The sequence below is a fragment of the Choloepus didactylus genome, chromosome 10 (genome assembly GCF_015220235.1).
Source record: "Choloepus didactylus isolate mChoDid1 chromosome 10, mChoDid1.pri, whole genome shotgun sequence".
Lineage (NCBI taxonomy): Eukaryota > Metazoa > Chordata > Mammalia > Pilosa > Megalonychidae > Choloepus > Choloepus didactylus.
The window spans coordinates 1,244,232-1,260,609 of record NC_051316.1 but is presented as its reverse complement, the minus strand read 5'-3'; the positions used below and the strand labels follow the sequence as shown (position 1 = coordinate 1,260,609).

Genomic DNA, 16,378 nt, shown 5'->3' with positions numbered 1-16,378 from the left:
GGGCAAACTGTGGATGACATATTTTAGCTTCTTTCCAAAATGTCTCTCAAAGTTTTTCTTGGCTCCTGTAGGTCCTCCCTGCTTCTCCAGGGGGCAAAGTCTGGATTACATATTTTAGCTTCTCTCTTAGATTCTTTGCTTGTTTTTCCCCAGTGTGTTCTATCTAAGGATCTCTGAGTGCTCTTTGAAACATTTTTGCCTTTTATCCTCCTTACTTAGAGGATTCCAGTAAAGATGATGAAGACCCATCTTAAAGGTGTGGGGTCACATCTCCATGGAAACAATCTAATCCAAAGGCCCCACCTATAATTGTTCTTCCCCAAGACTGGATAGAAAGAACATGGTCTTTTATGGGGTACATAACAGATTCAAACCAACACAGGACATACTAATGTATTCTTTTTGACAGTCTTTTTTCAATCTACATTGCTTAAGAAATTCATGTATGCTGCTGACTGCAAAATCCATTCACTTCATGCTTTACATATTTCATGAATATATCAGAATTTATTTATATATGTTGCTGTTACACATTTGGTTTTGTCTGGCTTGATACTACTATAATAATCTTGCTGTGAAGCTTATTGTACTTGTGTGTTGGTGACAATATGTTCTGTTAATATCTATCTCCATCTATCTATCTATCTATCTATCTATCAACCTATCTACCCTCTATCTTTTGTGAGATATATACTAGATATTAGGTCAGAGGGTATGCAAATATTTATCTTTGTTAGGTACTGAAAACTTAATCAAACTGAATTCATCTATTCCATTCTGATCAGCAATATATTAGAGATATTGTTGTTCAACATTCTTGGCTACATTGGTATTTTCAGATTGTAATATTTTAGCCATTCTTTGAGGTCTACAATAGTATCTCATTGTAGTTTTAAGCTGTTGTCCACATTCTCATAGGTTTATCAGCTACCTGTTTACATTCTATTGTGAAATGCCTGCTGAAATCTCCTGCCCATTTTTTCATTTTCCTATTGCATTTTTATTGTAAGAATTGTATTTATAATCTGCATGGCATCTCTGTTTTACATATATGTGTTGAAAATAGCTTTTTACTTACTGAAGTTTGTCTTTTTCATTTTCTTAATGGAGTCTTTGGATGATTAGAATTTTGCAACCTTAATGAAGTCCACTCTATCAATCTGTTCCTTTATGGGTAATACTATTTGAGTTCTTGTGACTGTCTTTTCATACCCTAATGAAACAGGATGTTTTTGTATTCTCAAAAAAGTTTATTTGTAAATATTTCAAAATTATATTTAAATTGGAGCTTGGACAAGATGGCAGCATAGAGAGTAGTGGAAGCTAAGTAGTCCCCCTGGAACAACAAAAAAAATCAGAAACAACTAGTAAATAATCCAGAATCACTGCAGGGGACAAATGAGACCATCTGCTCATCATACACCAACCTGAATTGGGAGGAATGCCCAAGATCACAGGATAAAATCTGTAAGTAAAACCTGCAGATCCAAGTTGTGAGACCCACTCCCTCATAGCCTGAGCTGCAAAGCCTTGTCGTGCCAGAGAGAAGCTCTCTCCCAGCAAGCAAATATAGCTCAGCTGAGCTCCAACTGGAGTTTTAATTAGTGAGGGTGAACTGCTCACTACATGTACTAATCCACAAAAGACAGACAGAGGCTTTGTGTGATGACTGACCTTGGAGAGCTGGAGGGTCCCCTTGGACTAGGTCTGAAGGGGACTATCTGTTTCTTTTTTGGCTCAGTGGAGAAAGCCCCAGTCATTTTCTGTTTCCAGGGCTGTGATTCCGATAAGGGTGGAGACAGCACAAGCATAGAGAGAGACCATTGAAATGCTAATGACCTCCCCCTAGGGGGTCTATCTTCTCTAAGCGGAAAGGGGTGGGGCCCTTTCCATTCAGAACCAGACCCCAGAGCCTGGGGGAACACAGCCATACCTCCTCAAACCAGTCAAGAATTATAGGCTAACAGGCATCACCTGCTGGGCAGAACAGCACAGTGACCTGAGGCATCACAGGGTGGAGCAATTTTCTAAGACACAGCCTTAGAGAAACCGGATACTGAATATTTCTTCCCTTTGGGACCTGAGCCAGTTCTGGTCTTGGAAAACCTGATTTGGATAACCAAGGAAACCATGCCTAGAAAACAGAAAATTACAACCCACATTAAGAAAAGCAAAGTTATGGCACAGTCAAAGGAACAAATGTACACTTCAACTGAGATGCAGGAGTTTAAACAACTAATGCTAAATCAATTCAAAAAGTTTAGAGAAGATATTGCAAAAGAGATAGAGGCTGTAAAGAAAACACTAGGCATATATGCAGCAGAAATTGAAAGTTCAAAAAAACAACTAGTAGAATCTGTGGAAATGATAGGCACAACAAAAGAGATGAAAGACACAATGGAAACATACAACAGCAGATCTCAAGAGGCAGAAGAAAACACTCAGGAACTGGAGAACAAACCACCTGAAAGCCTACATGCAAAGGAGCAGATGGAGAAAATAATGAAAAAAATATGAGCAACATCTCTAGGAACTTAAGGATGAAACAAAGTACAATAATGTATGTATCATTGGTGTCCCAGAAGGAGAAGAAAAGGGAAAAGGGGAAGAAGCAATAATAGATGAAATAATCAATGAAAATTTCCCATCTCTTATGAAAGACATAAAATTACAGATCTAAGAAGCACAGCATACTCCAAAAAGAAGAGATCTGAATAGGCCTATGCCAAGAGACTTAACAATCAGATTATCAAATGTCAAAGACAAAGAGAGAATCCTGAAAGCAGCAAGAGAAAAGTGATCCATTACATACAAAGGAAGCTTAATAAGACTATGTGTGGATCTCTCAGCAGAAACCATGGAGGCAAGAAGGAAGTGGTGTGATATATTTAAGATACTGAAAGAGAAAAACCACCAACCAAGAATCCTATATCCAGCAAAGCTGTCCTTCAAGTACGAGGGAGAGCTCAAAATATTTTCTGACACACAGACGAGAGACTTTGTGAAAAAGACACCTGCCCTACAGGAAATATTAAAGGGAGCTCTACAGAGTGATAGAAGACAGGAGTGCATGGTTTAGAACACAGTTTTGGGAGATGGTAGCACAACAATGTAAGTACACTGAACAAAGACAATTATTAATACAGTTGAGAGAAGAAGGTTGGGAGCATGTGACACACCAGAAAAAAGGAGGAAAGATAAAAAGACTGGGACTGTGTAACTTGGTGAAACCTAGAGTGCTCAACAACTGTAATAAAATGTACAAATATGTTCTTTTATGAGGGAGAACAATCAAATGTCAACCTTGCAAGGTGTAAAAATGAGGAGGCATTCAGGGAGGGATGCAATCAACATAAACTAGAGACTGTAACTAATAGAATCATTGTATTATGCTTCTTTTAATGTAACAAAGGTGATATACCAAGGTAAATGCAAATATGAGGGGGGGATAGGGGAGGCATGTTAGATACTTGACATTGGTGGTATTTTCTGATTCTTTACTCTACTTTGATTTAAGGTTGTTTTTCCTTTTGCTGCTTCCCAGCTGTCATTTTTTTTCCTCTTTCTTTTGCCTCTCTAACTTCTTTGACTCTCCCTCCTGCCTTGTGGAAGAAATGTAGATGTCCTTATATAGATAGTGGTGAAGGTGGTGAACACATAAATATATGACCATACAGAGAACCATAGATTATTTACTTAGGATGGAATGTATGGTGAGTGAACCAAACCATATTAAAGAATGGGTTGATGACCAAAGCTTGAGGGCAATATACTGAGTGAAATAAGCCAGAAACATTAGGACAATTACTGCAGGGTCTCACTGATAAGAACTAATTGTAATATGTAAACTCATAGACATGAAATATAAGGTACCGAGGCATAGGATCAGCCTTAAGAATGGGGAGCAGTTGCTTAGTATGAGCAGAATGTTCAACTAGGATGAACTTAAATGTTTGGAAATGAAGAGACATGTCAGTAGCAAGATGTGAGAATAATTAACAGTGCCAAATGGTGTGTGAATTAGGTGGAAAGGGGAAGCTCAGAGTTATATATGTCACCAGAAGGAAAGTTGGAGGTCAAAAGATGGGAATGTATAAAACTGAGTCCTATGGTGGGCAATGTCCATGATCAACTGTGAAAATACTAGAAATTGCTTTTATGAATGAGAACAAATGTATGACAATACAATTAGACGTTAATAATCTAGGGGCATATAGGGAAGAAATATATACCTATTGCTAATTATATACTACAGTTAGTAGTATTTCAACATTTTTTCATAAATAGTAACAAATGTACTATACCAACACTATGAGTCAACAATTGAGGGGGGTTGGTTAGGGATAGGGGAGGATTGAAGTTTCCTTTTCTTTTTTCTTTTTCCATCTTTCACTTTATTTCTTGTCTGGAGTAATGAAAGTTTCTAAAAATTGAACAAAAATTAAGTGTGGTGATGGATGCACAGCTGTATGAGGGTACCCAGGGGCAAGTGATTGTACACTTTGGCTCTTTGGATAATTATATGGTATCTGAACAATCCCAATAACAGTTAAAAAGAAAAAAAAATGCATTAACTTGAACTGCAACCCAGTAGCCTTTATTCTTAAAGACAACTGTATAACTATATAGCTTACACTGTGTAACTGTGGGATCGTGAAAACCTTGTGGCTCCCACTCCCTTTATCCAATGTATGAGGATGAAAAGCGAATGAATAATAGGGAGGGGTGGGGGGCATGGGATGTTTTGGGTGTTCTTTTTTACTTTAATTTTTATTCTTATACTTTTTTGTGTGTGGTAACGAAAATTCAAAAATTGTGGTGATGAATGCAAAACCATGTGATGATGAACTGTGAACAACTGATTATACACTGCACATGATTGTATGGTTTCTGAATATATCTCAATAAAATTGAATTTAAAAGATGAAAAAAAATTTATATTCAAATTATACATATAATTTTTGCATAATTTTTCATGTGTTTACCAATAGACATGACAAATGGCATTTTTGCCTGCTACTCTGTCTGGCCCACACTGTCATAAAGTGTGAATATATGAATAGGACTTTCCTTGACCTCTCTATTCTATTCTATTTCCATAAGTGTAAGCTTATATTATTAAATGTAAATTTAATTGCTATTGGAAATTTTGCTTTTGTATAGTTTTGAAAATTGACATTTACTTTAATAAAGTACTTATCCTGTTTTTTTTTAATTGTGTTGTTTTATTTTAAATACATTAGAGTTTAATAGTACTGACATCCTGTAAAATATGTCTGACATATTTCAGGTAATTCTAACTTATTTCTGGCCTTAAACTCCTCTTAAAAACTTCAGACCAAAGCAACTATTGCATTAGATTGGTTTCCATAGTTCTGGAGCTACGTTTCTGTCAAAAGATGTTGTGAGGGATACTGGTCACATATTTTAATTCTCCTTCATCTGAAAACTTAAGCCAATTTGAATATATGAGAATGAAAGACAAAGTAATAAATACAAAGCAGCAAAAATCTTCATGAAACAACAGTCAAGAATTATGAAATCATTATAAGAGGTGTCAGAACAGGAGAGCTTTAGCAGAAAAGGGCATCACAGGAGAACAGATTAACCACATTGGACTAACAGAAGGACAGACAGAATATGTTGCCAGTGTGTAAACCTGCATAGACCAGACCAGTGAATAGGGAAGCCAGTATTATTTTGACACAAACTTCAGGTTTCATGATCAAACACTCAGATCAATGGAATTCTTCCTGTGAATCAGAATTCCTGCCCAAATCCTGTCTGTTCTTGTCAGCATGTTCTATGGGTTTTGGTCTAGCCTAGCAGATTCTAAAAATTACATTTACAAATAAATCTATTATTCTTCCACTGGTTCTGTTTCTTTCATTGAATCTTCACTAATACAGATTTTTATCCAAAACTGGGGTGTTGCTGTAACAAACACTTAAGAAGCTGGAAGTGACTGCAATTTGGTAATGGGTAGAGGCTGGGAGAAATTTGAGAAGCATGATTGAAAATGCCTAGATTTCCTGGTACAGTGTGTCAGTAGAAATATGGTGTTTGTATGCTTCATTTGTGAAGGCCCTGGAGGAAGTAAGGTACAAGGTAGAGAAAACCTATATCATCTTAGAGAATACATAATTTGTAATAAATATATGGTTGGTAGAAATATGGACTTGAAAGTTATGGCTGGTGAGGGCTCAGAAGAAAATTAGAAACATGTTATTGGAAAATGGAGGAAAGGAATTCTTTGTTGTATAGTGGGTGAAAGCTTAGCAGAATTTGTGCTAAAGATACATGGAAAGCAGAACTTTAAGCAATGGAGTTGGAAAGTGTACTGAGGTTATTTCCAAGCAAGTTTGGAAGATACATCCAGATTTCTTCTTGTTGATCATTGTAAAGAGATACTAGAGACACACTGAGGAAAGAACTGCAGGCAAAAGGGAACCAGGGCTTGTATCCTTATTTGGGAAATTCACAGCATATCAACATTGCAAAAGATGATACAATTGAGTAATTCACTGTTAAAAACATATACTAGGGACAGATTCTGGGAAGATGGAGGCATAGAAAGAGGTGGAAGACCTAGTCTCCCCCAGAACAATTCATAAATGAACAAAAAACCAGTAAATAACCCGGAATGGTAGCGGGGAGACAAATGTGACTGTACACTCAACATCCACCAACATGAATTGGGAGGAATGCCCGAGATCACAGCCTAAAATCTGTAAGTAAAATTGTGGACCCATGCTGAGATCTGAGAGCCTGGAGCTGGGAGCCCCTCCCTCATGGAAGCCATGCCATGCACTTTCTCAGCCCAGCCTCAAGTGAGGTTTTAGTGATAACAGCTCAATGCAGACAGCAAATCCTCAACAAGCAGACAGAGACTTTTGGTGATGGCTGACCTTGGGAGAATCGGGGGAAATATTCTGTCCCTCACTCTCTCTCTGTGGAGAGAACCTCGGCTGCTCTCAGCCCACAAGGAGTTGCAGTGGAGATGGCCTCACACAATCTGCATTCTGAGGTGATCTGAGAGCCCCACGTCACAGCCAAGCAGCCCTGGGATTCTTTAGAGGGATGGTGCACACTGATGATGTAGCAGGCATTTCTCTCGGCTGAGGGATGATCACGGCTGGGAAGGGGGATCTGCTCAGAGAACCCAGAGGCACTACGCCAAGTCTGGTGGTTTACGGGACACCGAGAGAGGGCTGCCCCTCCTCCCTGACCACCCATGTGTGCACCCCATATTCAGGGTGGGTGACTCCAGTGGCATGCCCAGGCTGAGCTCTCCAACAGAACATACAAGAATCATTTCCCCACACTACTGACTGGAGGGATATAGGTGGTTCACAGACGCCATCTGCTGGTTACCTAGAAAAAGTGCACATCACCAAGCTGTGTCTCTGAAAAATTAGATCGATATCCTTTAAGAACCCTATCAAGCAAAACAAATGCCAAGAGGCCAAAAACAACAGAAAATCTTAATGCATATGATAAAACCAGAAGATATGGAGAATTCATCCCCAAACACACAAATCAAGATTTTGGAAGAAATGTTATTCCTTGCAAAATTAATTAAAGAGGTACAACCAAAGAATGAAAACATGGCAAAGGATTTAAAGGACATCAAGAGGACCATGGCCCAGGATATAAGCACCATAAAAAAGACCCTAGAAGAGCATAAAGAAGACATTGCAAGAGTAAATAAAAAAATAGAAGATCTTATGGAAATAAAAGAAACTGTTGGCCAAATTAAAAAGACTCTGGATACTCACAATTCAAGACTAGAGGAAACCAAACAACATCTCAGTGTCCTAGAAATCCACAGAACAGAAAGTGAAAGAACAAAAGAAAGAATGGAGAAAAAAATTGAAAAAATCGCAATGGATCTCAGGGATACGATAGATAAAATAAAACATCGAAACTTAAGACTCATTGGTGTCCCAGAAGGGGAAGAGAAGGGTAAAGTTCTAGAAAGAGTGTTCAAAGAAATTGTTGGGGAAAACTTCCCCAACCTCCTACACAATGTAAATACACAAAACATAAATGCCCAGTGAACTCCAAATAGAATAAATCCAAATAAACCCACCCCAAGACATATTCTGATCAGACACTCAAATACTGAAGAGAAGGAGCAAGTTCTGAAAGCAGCAAGAGAAAAGCAATTCACCACATACAAAGGAAACAATATAAGACTAAGTAGTGACTACTCAGTGGCCACTATGGAGGCAAGAAGGCAGTGGCATGACATATTTAATATTCTGAGAGAGAAAAATTTCCAGCCAAGAATACTTTGTCCAGCAAAACTCTCCTTCAAATTTGAGGGAGAGCTTAAATTTTTCACAGACAAACAAATGCTGAGAGACTTTGTCAATAAAAGACCTGCCCTACTCCAGATTCTAAAGAAAGTCCTACCAACAGAGAGACAAAGAAAGGAGAAAGACGTATAGAGAATTTTAACAGACATATATAGTACCTTACATCCCAAATCACCAGGACACTCATTTTTCTCTAGTGATCACAGATCTTTCCCCAGAAGGGACCATAAGCTGAGACATAAAACAAGCCTCAAGAAATTTGGAAAAAAAATTGAATATACTCAAAGAACATTCTCCAAACACAATGGAATACAAATAGGAGTCAATAATTTTTGAACTATAACTCCACTATTTACTTCCTACATGATAAAAAATACACAAACTCTAAGGACAAATCAATGGTTTTTGAACTCAGTGTAAAATATGTAATTTTAGACAACTATATAAAGGTGGGGGAATGAAGGAGTATAGGAACATAGTTTATGTGTCCTATTGAAGTGAATGTGGTATCAAAGAAAAACAAGATTGATAGGGATTCAAGAAGTTAATTTTAAGCCCCACAGTAAACACAAAGAAATTATCAGAGAATATAACCATAGAAATGAAAAGTAGAGTCTGGATTAAGAGAAATGGGGGAAGGGGCAATGGGAGGTTAAGAAAGGAGTGTAGGGTTGCTGTTTGAGATGAAAGGAAGTTTCTAGTAATGGATGGTGGGAAAGAGCAGAACATCATTCTAAATGTGATTAATCCCATTAATGGAAGCCTAGGAAAGGGGCAGAATGGGAAGATTTAGGCTGTATATATGTTTTCACAATTGAAAAAAGAAAAAAAAAAGACAGTCTAACTAGATGACAATTGAATGCTAAGGATGAACTTGGATGGGATTGGCGGGTAGAGGACAGGTGGCTCGAAGGGACACAGTTTAGACATAAGGAAAAGGAAATATAGAATGTAAGCATTGTATCATTGTTGAATCTCCTATACTTCTTAGCTGGGCTTAATGGAATTACATAAAAGAACATTCTTATTCATGGGGAGTACATATGTGAATTATAGTGTATGTTCAAGGATGTGTGCAGCTAACTCTCATATATTCAGAAGACAGAGAAATATATGATGGATGATAGATAGGGAGGGTGGGAGGGAAAGAAATAATGATGTGACAGCATGTTAAAATTGGTGGATTAAGCTATTGGGGGAGGGGGTCAGGGTATGATGGAACTCTGTGTATGGGGCTAGTATTATTTTTGCAACTATTCTTGTAACTTTGAATTTATTTCAAAATAAAATAAAATAAAATAAATGTTTATACACACACACACACACACACACACACATACACACACACTAGGTAGAGAAAGCCAAAAGTATGACTAGAAATAAGTAAAGGCTATTAGGAGAACAATGAATGAACAGTATCAGAATCTCAACAAGGAGAAAATTTTGAAAAGGATATAAATATTTATCCCTGGATGGTTTGAAAAAAAGATTGGAGCAGGCAGAAGAAAGAATCAGTGAGCTGAGAGAGAAGACAAATGAAATAATACAGGATAAGGAGCAGATAGAAAAAGTCATCTAAAATTTTTATCATAACTTAAATGACCTCTGGGATATCATCAAGCATACCAATATACACGTTATGAGAGTCCCAGAAGGAGAAGAAAGAGAGAAAGGGGAATAAGGAATATCCAAATAAATAATTACTGAAAACATCCCAAACTTAACAAAAGGCATGAATATGCACATTGAAGAAGCCCAAATAAACTGAAACATTATAAACTCAAAGAGAACCACATCCTGACAAATAGTAGTCAAACTGTCAAATGCCCAGGAAAATGAGAGAGTTCTGAAAGTGGCAAGAGAAAAGCAACATATTATGTACAAGGGTTTCTGATAAGATCAGATGATGATTTCTCATTGGAAACCATGGAGGCAAGAAGGCACTGAGATGAAATATTTAAAGTGCAGAGAAAAAACAATTGCCAACCAAGAATTCTAACTCTGGCAAGACTGTGTTTCAAAACTGAGGGAGAGATTAAGGTTTTCAGAGATGAATTAAAGCTGAGGGATTTCATCACAATTGTCCCTGTCATACAAGCAATACTAAAAGGATTTCTACAGAAGAAAGTGAAATGATGACAGACAATGGTTCAAAGCAGCATAAAATAATAAAGACCTCCAGTAAAGGTAAGCATCTGGGTAATTATAAATGCCAGTATTATTATATTGTATTTTTTGGTATGTAAATAAAATTTATTTCATACAGGTTCTAAAATGCAAATTCATAAAAGATAAGATAAATTTATGGTTTTGGAATACAAAGTATAGAGATATAGCTTGTAACAAGTACAACAAAAATGTTAAGGGTGGAGGGATATGGGAACAGTGTATGTGCATGCTATTGAAATTAACTTGGTATCAAATCAAAGGTGATTGTTATAGAATTAGGATGTTAAATTTAAGCCCATTGTAACTACAAAGAATATAGATGAAAATATATACAGAAAGAAATGAAAAGTGATTCAAAATGTCACACTACAAAAAAATCAAATGAAGATGAAATTAAGCATTAATGGAAGTATTGAGGGGCAAAAAAATTTTAAGATTTATAAAGAAAAAAAGAAAAACAGCAGAAGAAAGTTAAGTATTATAAGTAGTTACTTCAAATGTAGATAGATTAGGCTGTCCTGTTGAAAGTTAGAGACTGGCATAATAGATAAAAAAGCATCACCCAAATATATGCTGTTTACAAGAGTCAGACCTTAAATTCAAAGACACAAGAAAGTTGAAAGTGAAAGCATTGATAAAATATACCACACAAATATTAATCAAAAGAGAGCTGGAGTAGCTAAATTAATATCAAATAAGATAGACTAAGTAAAAACATTATGAGGGACAAGTAAGTCAATATACATTGGTAAAAGTCAAACAATTAGGAAGCTATAACACTTATAATATATATGAACATAATCACAGACCCAAAATATAGAAGCAAATATTGACAGATTAGAAGGGAGAACTAGATGGCTACATATTAAAAGCATAAGACTTCAATATACTACATTCAAAAATGGTTACATCTAGACAGATCAGTAAGAAAATAGAACTCTTGAATATTATTATAAACTATCTAAATAGAATAGACATATAGAACACTTCATGAAGTAGTAGAAAACACAGTATTTCTCTTTGAGATAATAGAAAATTTTGGTAATGGATAGTGGTGAGTCTAGCACATCATTTTGACTGCAATTAATACCAATGAATTAAGTGTTTCAATGTGGTTAAAAGGAAAATTTTTAGGTTGTATATATGTTACTAAAATAAAAATTAAAAAACAAAACAAAGGACTGTACAACAGAAAGAGTTAACCCCAATTTAAACCATGATTATAGTAAATAGTGCAGTTATAATAATGTCCTTTCATCAATTAAAATAAATGTACCCCACTAAATGAACGTGTTAAACAATAGGGTAAACTGTGTGTGTGAGTGGGTATATATGGAGAGCCTGTTTTGCATGATTTTCGTGTCAACCTACAACTCAAATATATTTAAAATAATAATTAAGCTAAAATATATTATAAATAGAAAATAGAAGGATAATACTTTAACTTCAAATTTTAAACAATTAATTATTACACTAAAATGTACAACCAACAAAAGGTAAAACAGATGTATTGGACTTAATGAAAATTAAAAGTGTGCTTCAAAGGTTGCCATAAAGTAAAAGAAAAGACAAACCAGGTAATGAGAAAAATATTTTAAAATTGTGTATATAATAAGGATTTAATATACAGGATATTTTAAAAAACACAACTCATAATAAAAGGACAAATTTCCGATTTAAAAATAGACAAAGGAACCAAACAGGCATTTACTCTCAAGAAGGTATCCAAGTGCCTGTTCAGCACATGAAAAGATGCTCAACATCATTAGTCACATGGGAAATATTAATCAAAACCAGGCTCAGAAAATACTTCATACCACTTCAATGGCTATAATAAATAATACATATAATAACCAGAGATGATGAGTATATGGAGAAATTGGAAGTCTTACACAGTGCTGTTGAGAATGTAAAATGGTGCAGATACTTGCAAATCAGTACGGCAGTTCCTCAAATGGTTAAACATAGAGTTCCTTATGTCCCTAAATTGTACCCATAGGTATATACCAAAGATAAACGAAGACATAACTCCACCCAATAACTTGATCATGGATAGTCATAGCAGTATTATTCATGGTAGCCAAAATTGGGAACAATACAAATGTCTATCAACTACAGAATAGATAAATAAAATTTGTTACTTACATAAAATGGAATATCATATGGACTATAAAATAGAACAGATGCAATTACAGATGCAAATAAATTATTTCTTTCAACAACTGCATGATCTTGGATGATGATCCCAAGCCTCAGATGAAACTGCAGCCCCAGCTGAGACTTGATGTTAGACTTTTGAGACCTTGAACAAAGCACCCAGCTAATCCATGCTTGAATTTTTAATCCAGTGAGAATGTGAGATTATAAATGCATATTTTAAGCTGCTAAATTTTTGGTAATGTTTATGCAGTGATAGAAATATAATATAGTGGGGATGTTGTAACAGATTTTTAACAGATGTATTAAAATTGAAATAATTACAGTATAGCAGTTCTTCATAATATGTGACTACTGAGATTGCAAAAAAATCCTCATAAATATCATTACAGCAACATGTATAGAGATGTCATACATGTGATTTTATGAAAATATCCACATTTCAGAAAACCTAGACATTCCTATAAAAAATAAATCATTTTTCATTGTACTGAAGTACGTGAACCATATAAGGATCAGGATATCTAAGCACAGGACTTTCATACTAATGGATTAGAAGTTTCATCCTAGTATTTCATTCTCCCATTTATAGGCTGATGCCTGTGAAAGGAAGACATAAATGAGAACTCATCAATGTTTCAACATTCTGAATAACATTAAAAGAAAGAAATGATCAATATTTATATGCTTCAATATGTGGTTGATTTCTTTTTCCTGTCTAGTATAGTTACATCCATTTTCATGATCTTATAAGAAAACTTATGAATAATCAGCCAGGTTATTCATTTTAACAAATGGACAAATCCATAAATTGTCAAAGTATGGCACTGGACTCAACAGAATTCTTGGTTGTCCAAGATTAAATCAAAAATGTGTTAAAAGATACAGTAGATTCAAGCTGTACAAATTCTGGGTTGATATGATGGGTAAATACCTACCATTTATTAACAGGTATTATATCAATCACAGTATGCAGTTTTGCATTTCCTTTGCAAAAAAATTTTCTTGTCAACATAATTTTACCTTACAAACAAAAATATAAACTATTTAACAAACTAAGCAGACTTTTTCAGCTCCTATATCTTATTTATATATTAATCTTTTAGTGGAAAAATGGGTAAATATTGAGTGCTGCATTGTATTGATTGAATGCATACACATAGGCATAAAGCAAAGAATTTGGAAAAAAACAGGAATATAGATAATTAGACAATTTACTCTCCAGACTTGCCCTTCCCTAACACCTTCATGAATGCTCTGGCCACTTCCCTGTTGTGGAGACTGTAGATGAGGGGATTCAGCATGGGAGTGAGGATGGCGTAGAAGATAGACACCACCTTGTCCTGCATGGGGGAATGATGAGAAGTGGGTCGCATGAATATGAATATGCCCGCTCCGTAGTACATTCCCACCACCATGAGGTGGGAAGAACAGGTGGCAAAAGCCTTGTGGCGACCCTCCCCAGATCCCATGAGAATGACAGCTTGGATCACTCGAACATAGGAAATGAGAATAACTGATACAGGGAAGAGAAGCATAATTACACAGCAGATAAATATCATCCTTTGAAATGTCAAGGTGTTAGTGCATGAGAGAGTGAGAAGGGCAGGGACATCACAAAAGAAGTGGGGTATTAGCCGGGATCCACAATATGTGAAGGACAATGCAACTGCAACTTCAATTATACCATCCAGAGAGCCAAGAATCCAGGAAGAAGCAACCATGAGACCACAGATTTTATGGCTCATGAGAATTAGGTATCTTAATGGGTGACAAATGGCAACATAGCGGTCATAAGCCATGACAGCCAACAGGAAACATTCAGCCCCAAGCAGGGACACATAAAAGAATATCTGGGTTCCACAACCTGCCAGAGAGATGGATTTCCTACCAGACAAGTAGTTGAAGGCCATCTTGGGTACTGTAGTGCAGGTGAGCATGAGGTCCATGAGGGAGAGTTGGCTGAGGAGGAGGTACATGGGGGTGTGGAGCTGGGTGTCCAGGTAGACAAGGAGAACCATGGCAGTGTTTCCAATGAAGGCCACTGTGAAGATGCCCAGAATCAGAGACAAGAGGAGGGTGTGGGTGGGGCTGTGATCAAAGATTCCCAGCAGGATGAAGCCCGAGCTGATGCTCTGATTCCCCCATGCCATATTGGGTATGTTCACTGTGGAGAATGCAACATGTAAGAAAAGCCCAGGATTGTGTAATGGAAAGATCAGGAACTTCCTGTGTAGATCACAACACCTGCAAATTTTCTATTCATGGGAAAACTGTTTCTTTGGGCATGGATTTTATCATTTCTAGACTAGGGATAGTAGTGTTTAATTTTTCTTCAATATGATTTTTAAATTTAGGGTCCAATGGAGGAACATAAGAGGCCTCTCAACAGGTATATAATCTAGCTTGTGTCACAAGTCAACTCTAATATATAGTGTGGATCAGCCCTTCACATTACTCTAGGAGATACATGAAGACTTATAAATTGCTGGTAAGCTAATGACATTGTCCATTATGTTCTTCCATTTAACAAAATATATCATTTGTAATAATAAAAATTATGTTTGTCAATTTGTATAGGAGAAAAATTGTTGGTGGCAAGGAAGAAATTTTTTGATTGTTTTATTCTTCTATTATTTTTTTAATAAAGGATTAGTCAAATACCAGGAAAACAGATGAAACTGAGAAATCAACTGTTAGATGTCCATTAAGTGATACTAACTTCTAATTATGGTGAGGTGTAGTGGAAAGTAGTTTCTCACCAATGTGTTCTCAACTTATATTATCTCTAAAAATGAAGTGTTTCTGAGGTATCCAGGTACAGGTCATTTTACCACAGAAGCAGTTCAAACTCCTGCTCTAGAATATTTTAGTTTAAGCTGTGTGAAATTCAGGTGATATAAAGTATTTAGAACATTGACTGGAATATGCATTGCTTTCCTGTATATTTTTAAACAAAATGAAAAAAAAAAACATATTTAAATGGAGAAATATTATTGGAGGGAAGAGAGACTATCCCTACTTAATCTCTAAGAGTATTCTAGTTCATTTTAAATGAATCTGTCTCATTTCCTGTTGAAAGATCTCTTTAAGAGTATGCCTTAGTTAATGGTAGTATCTTTTCTTTTTTTAATTGTGGTTTTATATATAGATATAAATTTTACATATAGGATACAATTTTCTAGTTTATCATTTTAAGTATACAATTCAGTGGCATTAACTATATGTCCAATTTTGTGCTACTGTCACCGTGTCCAAAGAAATGGAAACTGTTACACCTCTGATCTTATCCCCCATTCCTATTACCTTGCTGGCTCATCTCTGGCCACACCAGCCTCCTTTGTTTCTGTAACACACCTGGAAATTTGTAGCCTTGGGGCATTTGCACTGGCTGTTCCTTCTGGTCATCTTCTAGTTATTCCTTAGGAAACCTCTCACTGTCTTAATACCTTTACCCAGGGCTTTTTGTTCATGGGAATTCCTCCTAGAAATGCAACTTAGGCCCATCACCCATTCTACACCTTTCCCCATTTGTTTTTCCTTTCTTCTTTATCCCCATATAACACTCTACAAATTTATCTGTTTTACTTTTGTTTGTTCAGTTTTTAGTTGTCAGTTCCTTGAAGGCAGAGACTATAAAGTAGCATTCAGTAGATACTTGTTGAATCAAGACAGGTTTATTACAGTTAGTTCTTGTGTTGAAGTTTGTTTGTTTGTTTCTTTTTTGGTTC

General features: G+C 36.0%; 1 protein-coding gene across 1 annotated transcript; it reads right to left on the bottom strand.

The window, feature by feature from the left end:
• Positions 1–13,861: 13,861 nt before the first annotated feature.
• On the bottom strand, positions 13,862–14,800 carry LOC119505652 (olfactory receptor 2M7-like). Its single transcript, XM_037798499.1, has one exon. It carries the CDS (start codon positions 14,798–14,800, stop codon positions 13,862–13,864), a length of 939 nt encoding a protein of 312 aa, XP_037654427.1.
• Between the last annotated feature and the right edge of the window lie 1,578 nt (positions 14,801–16,378).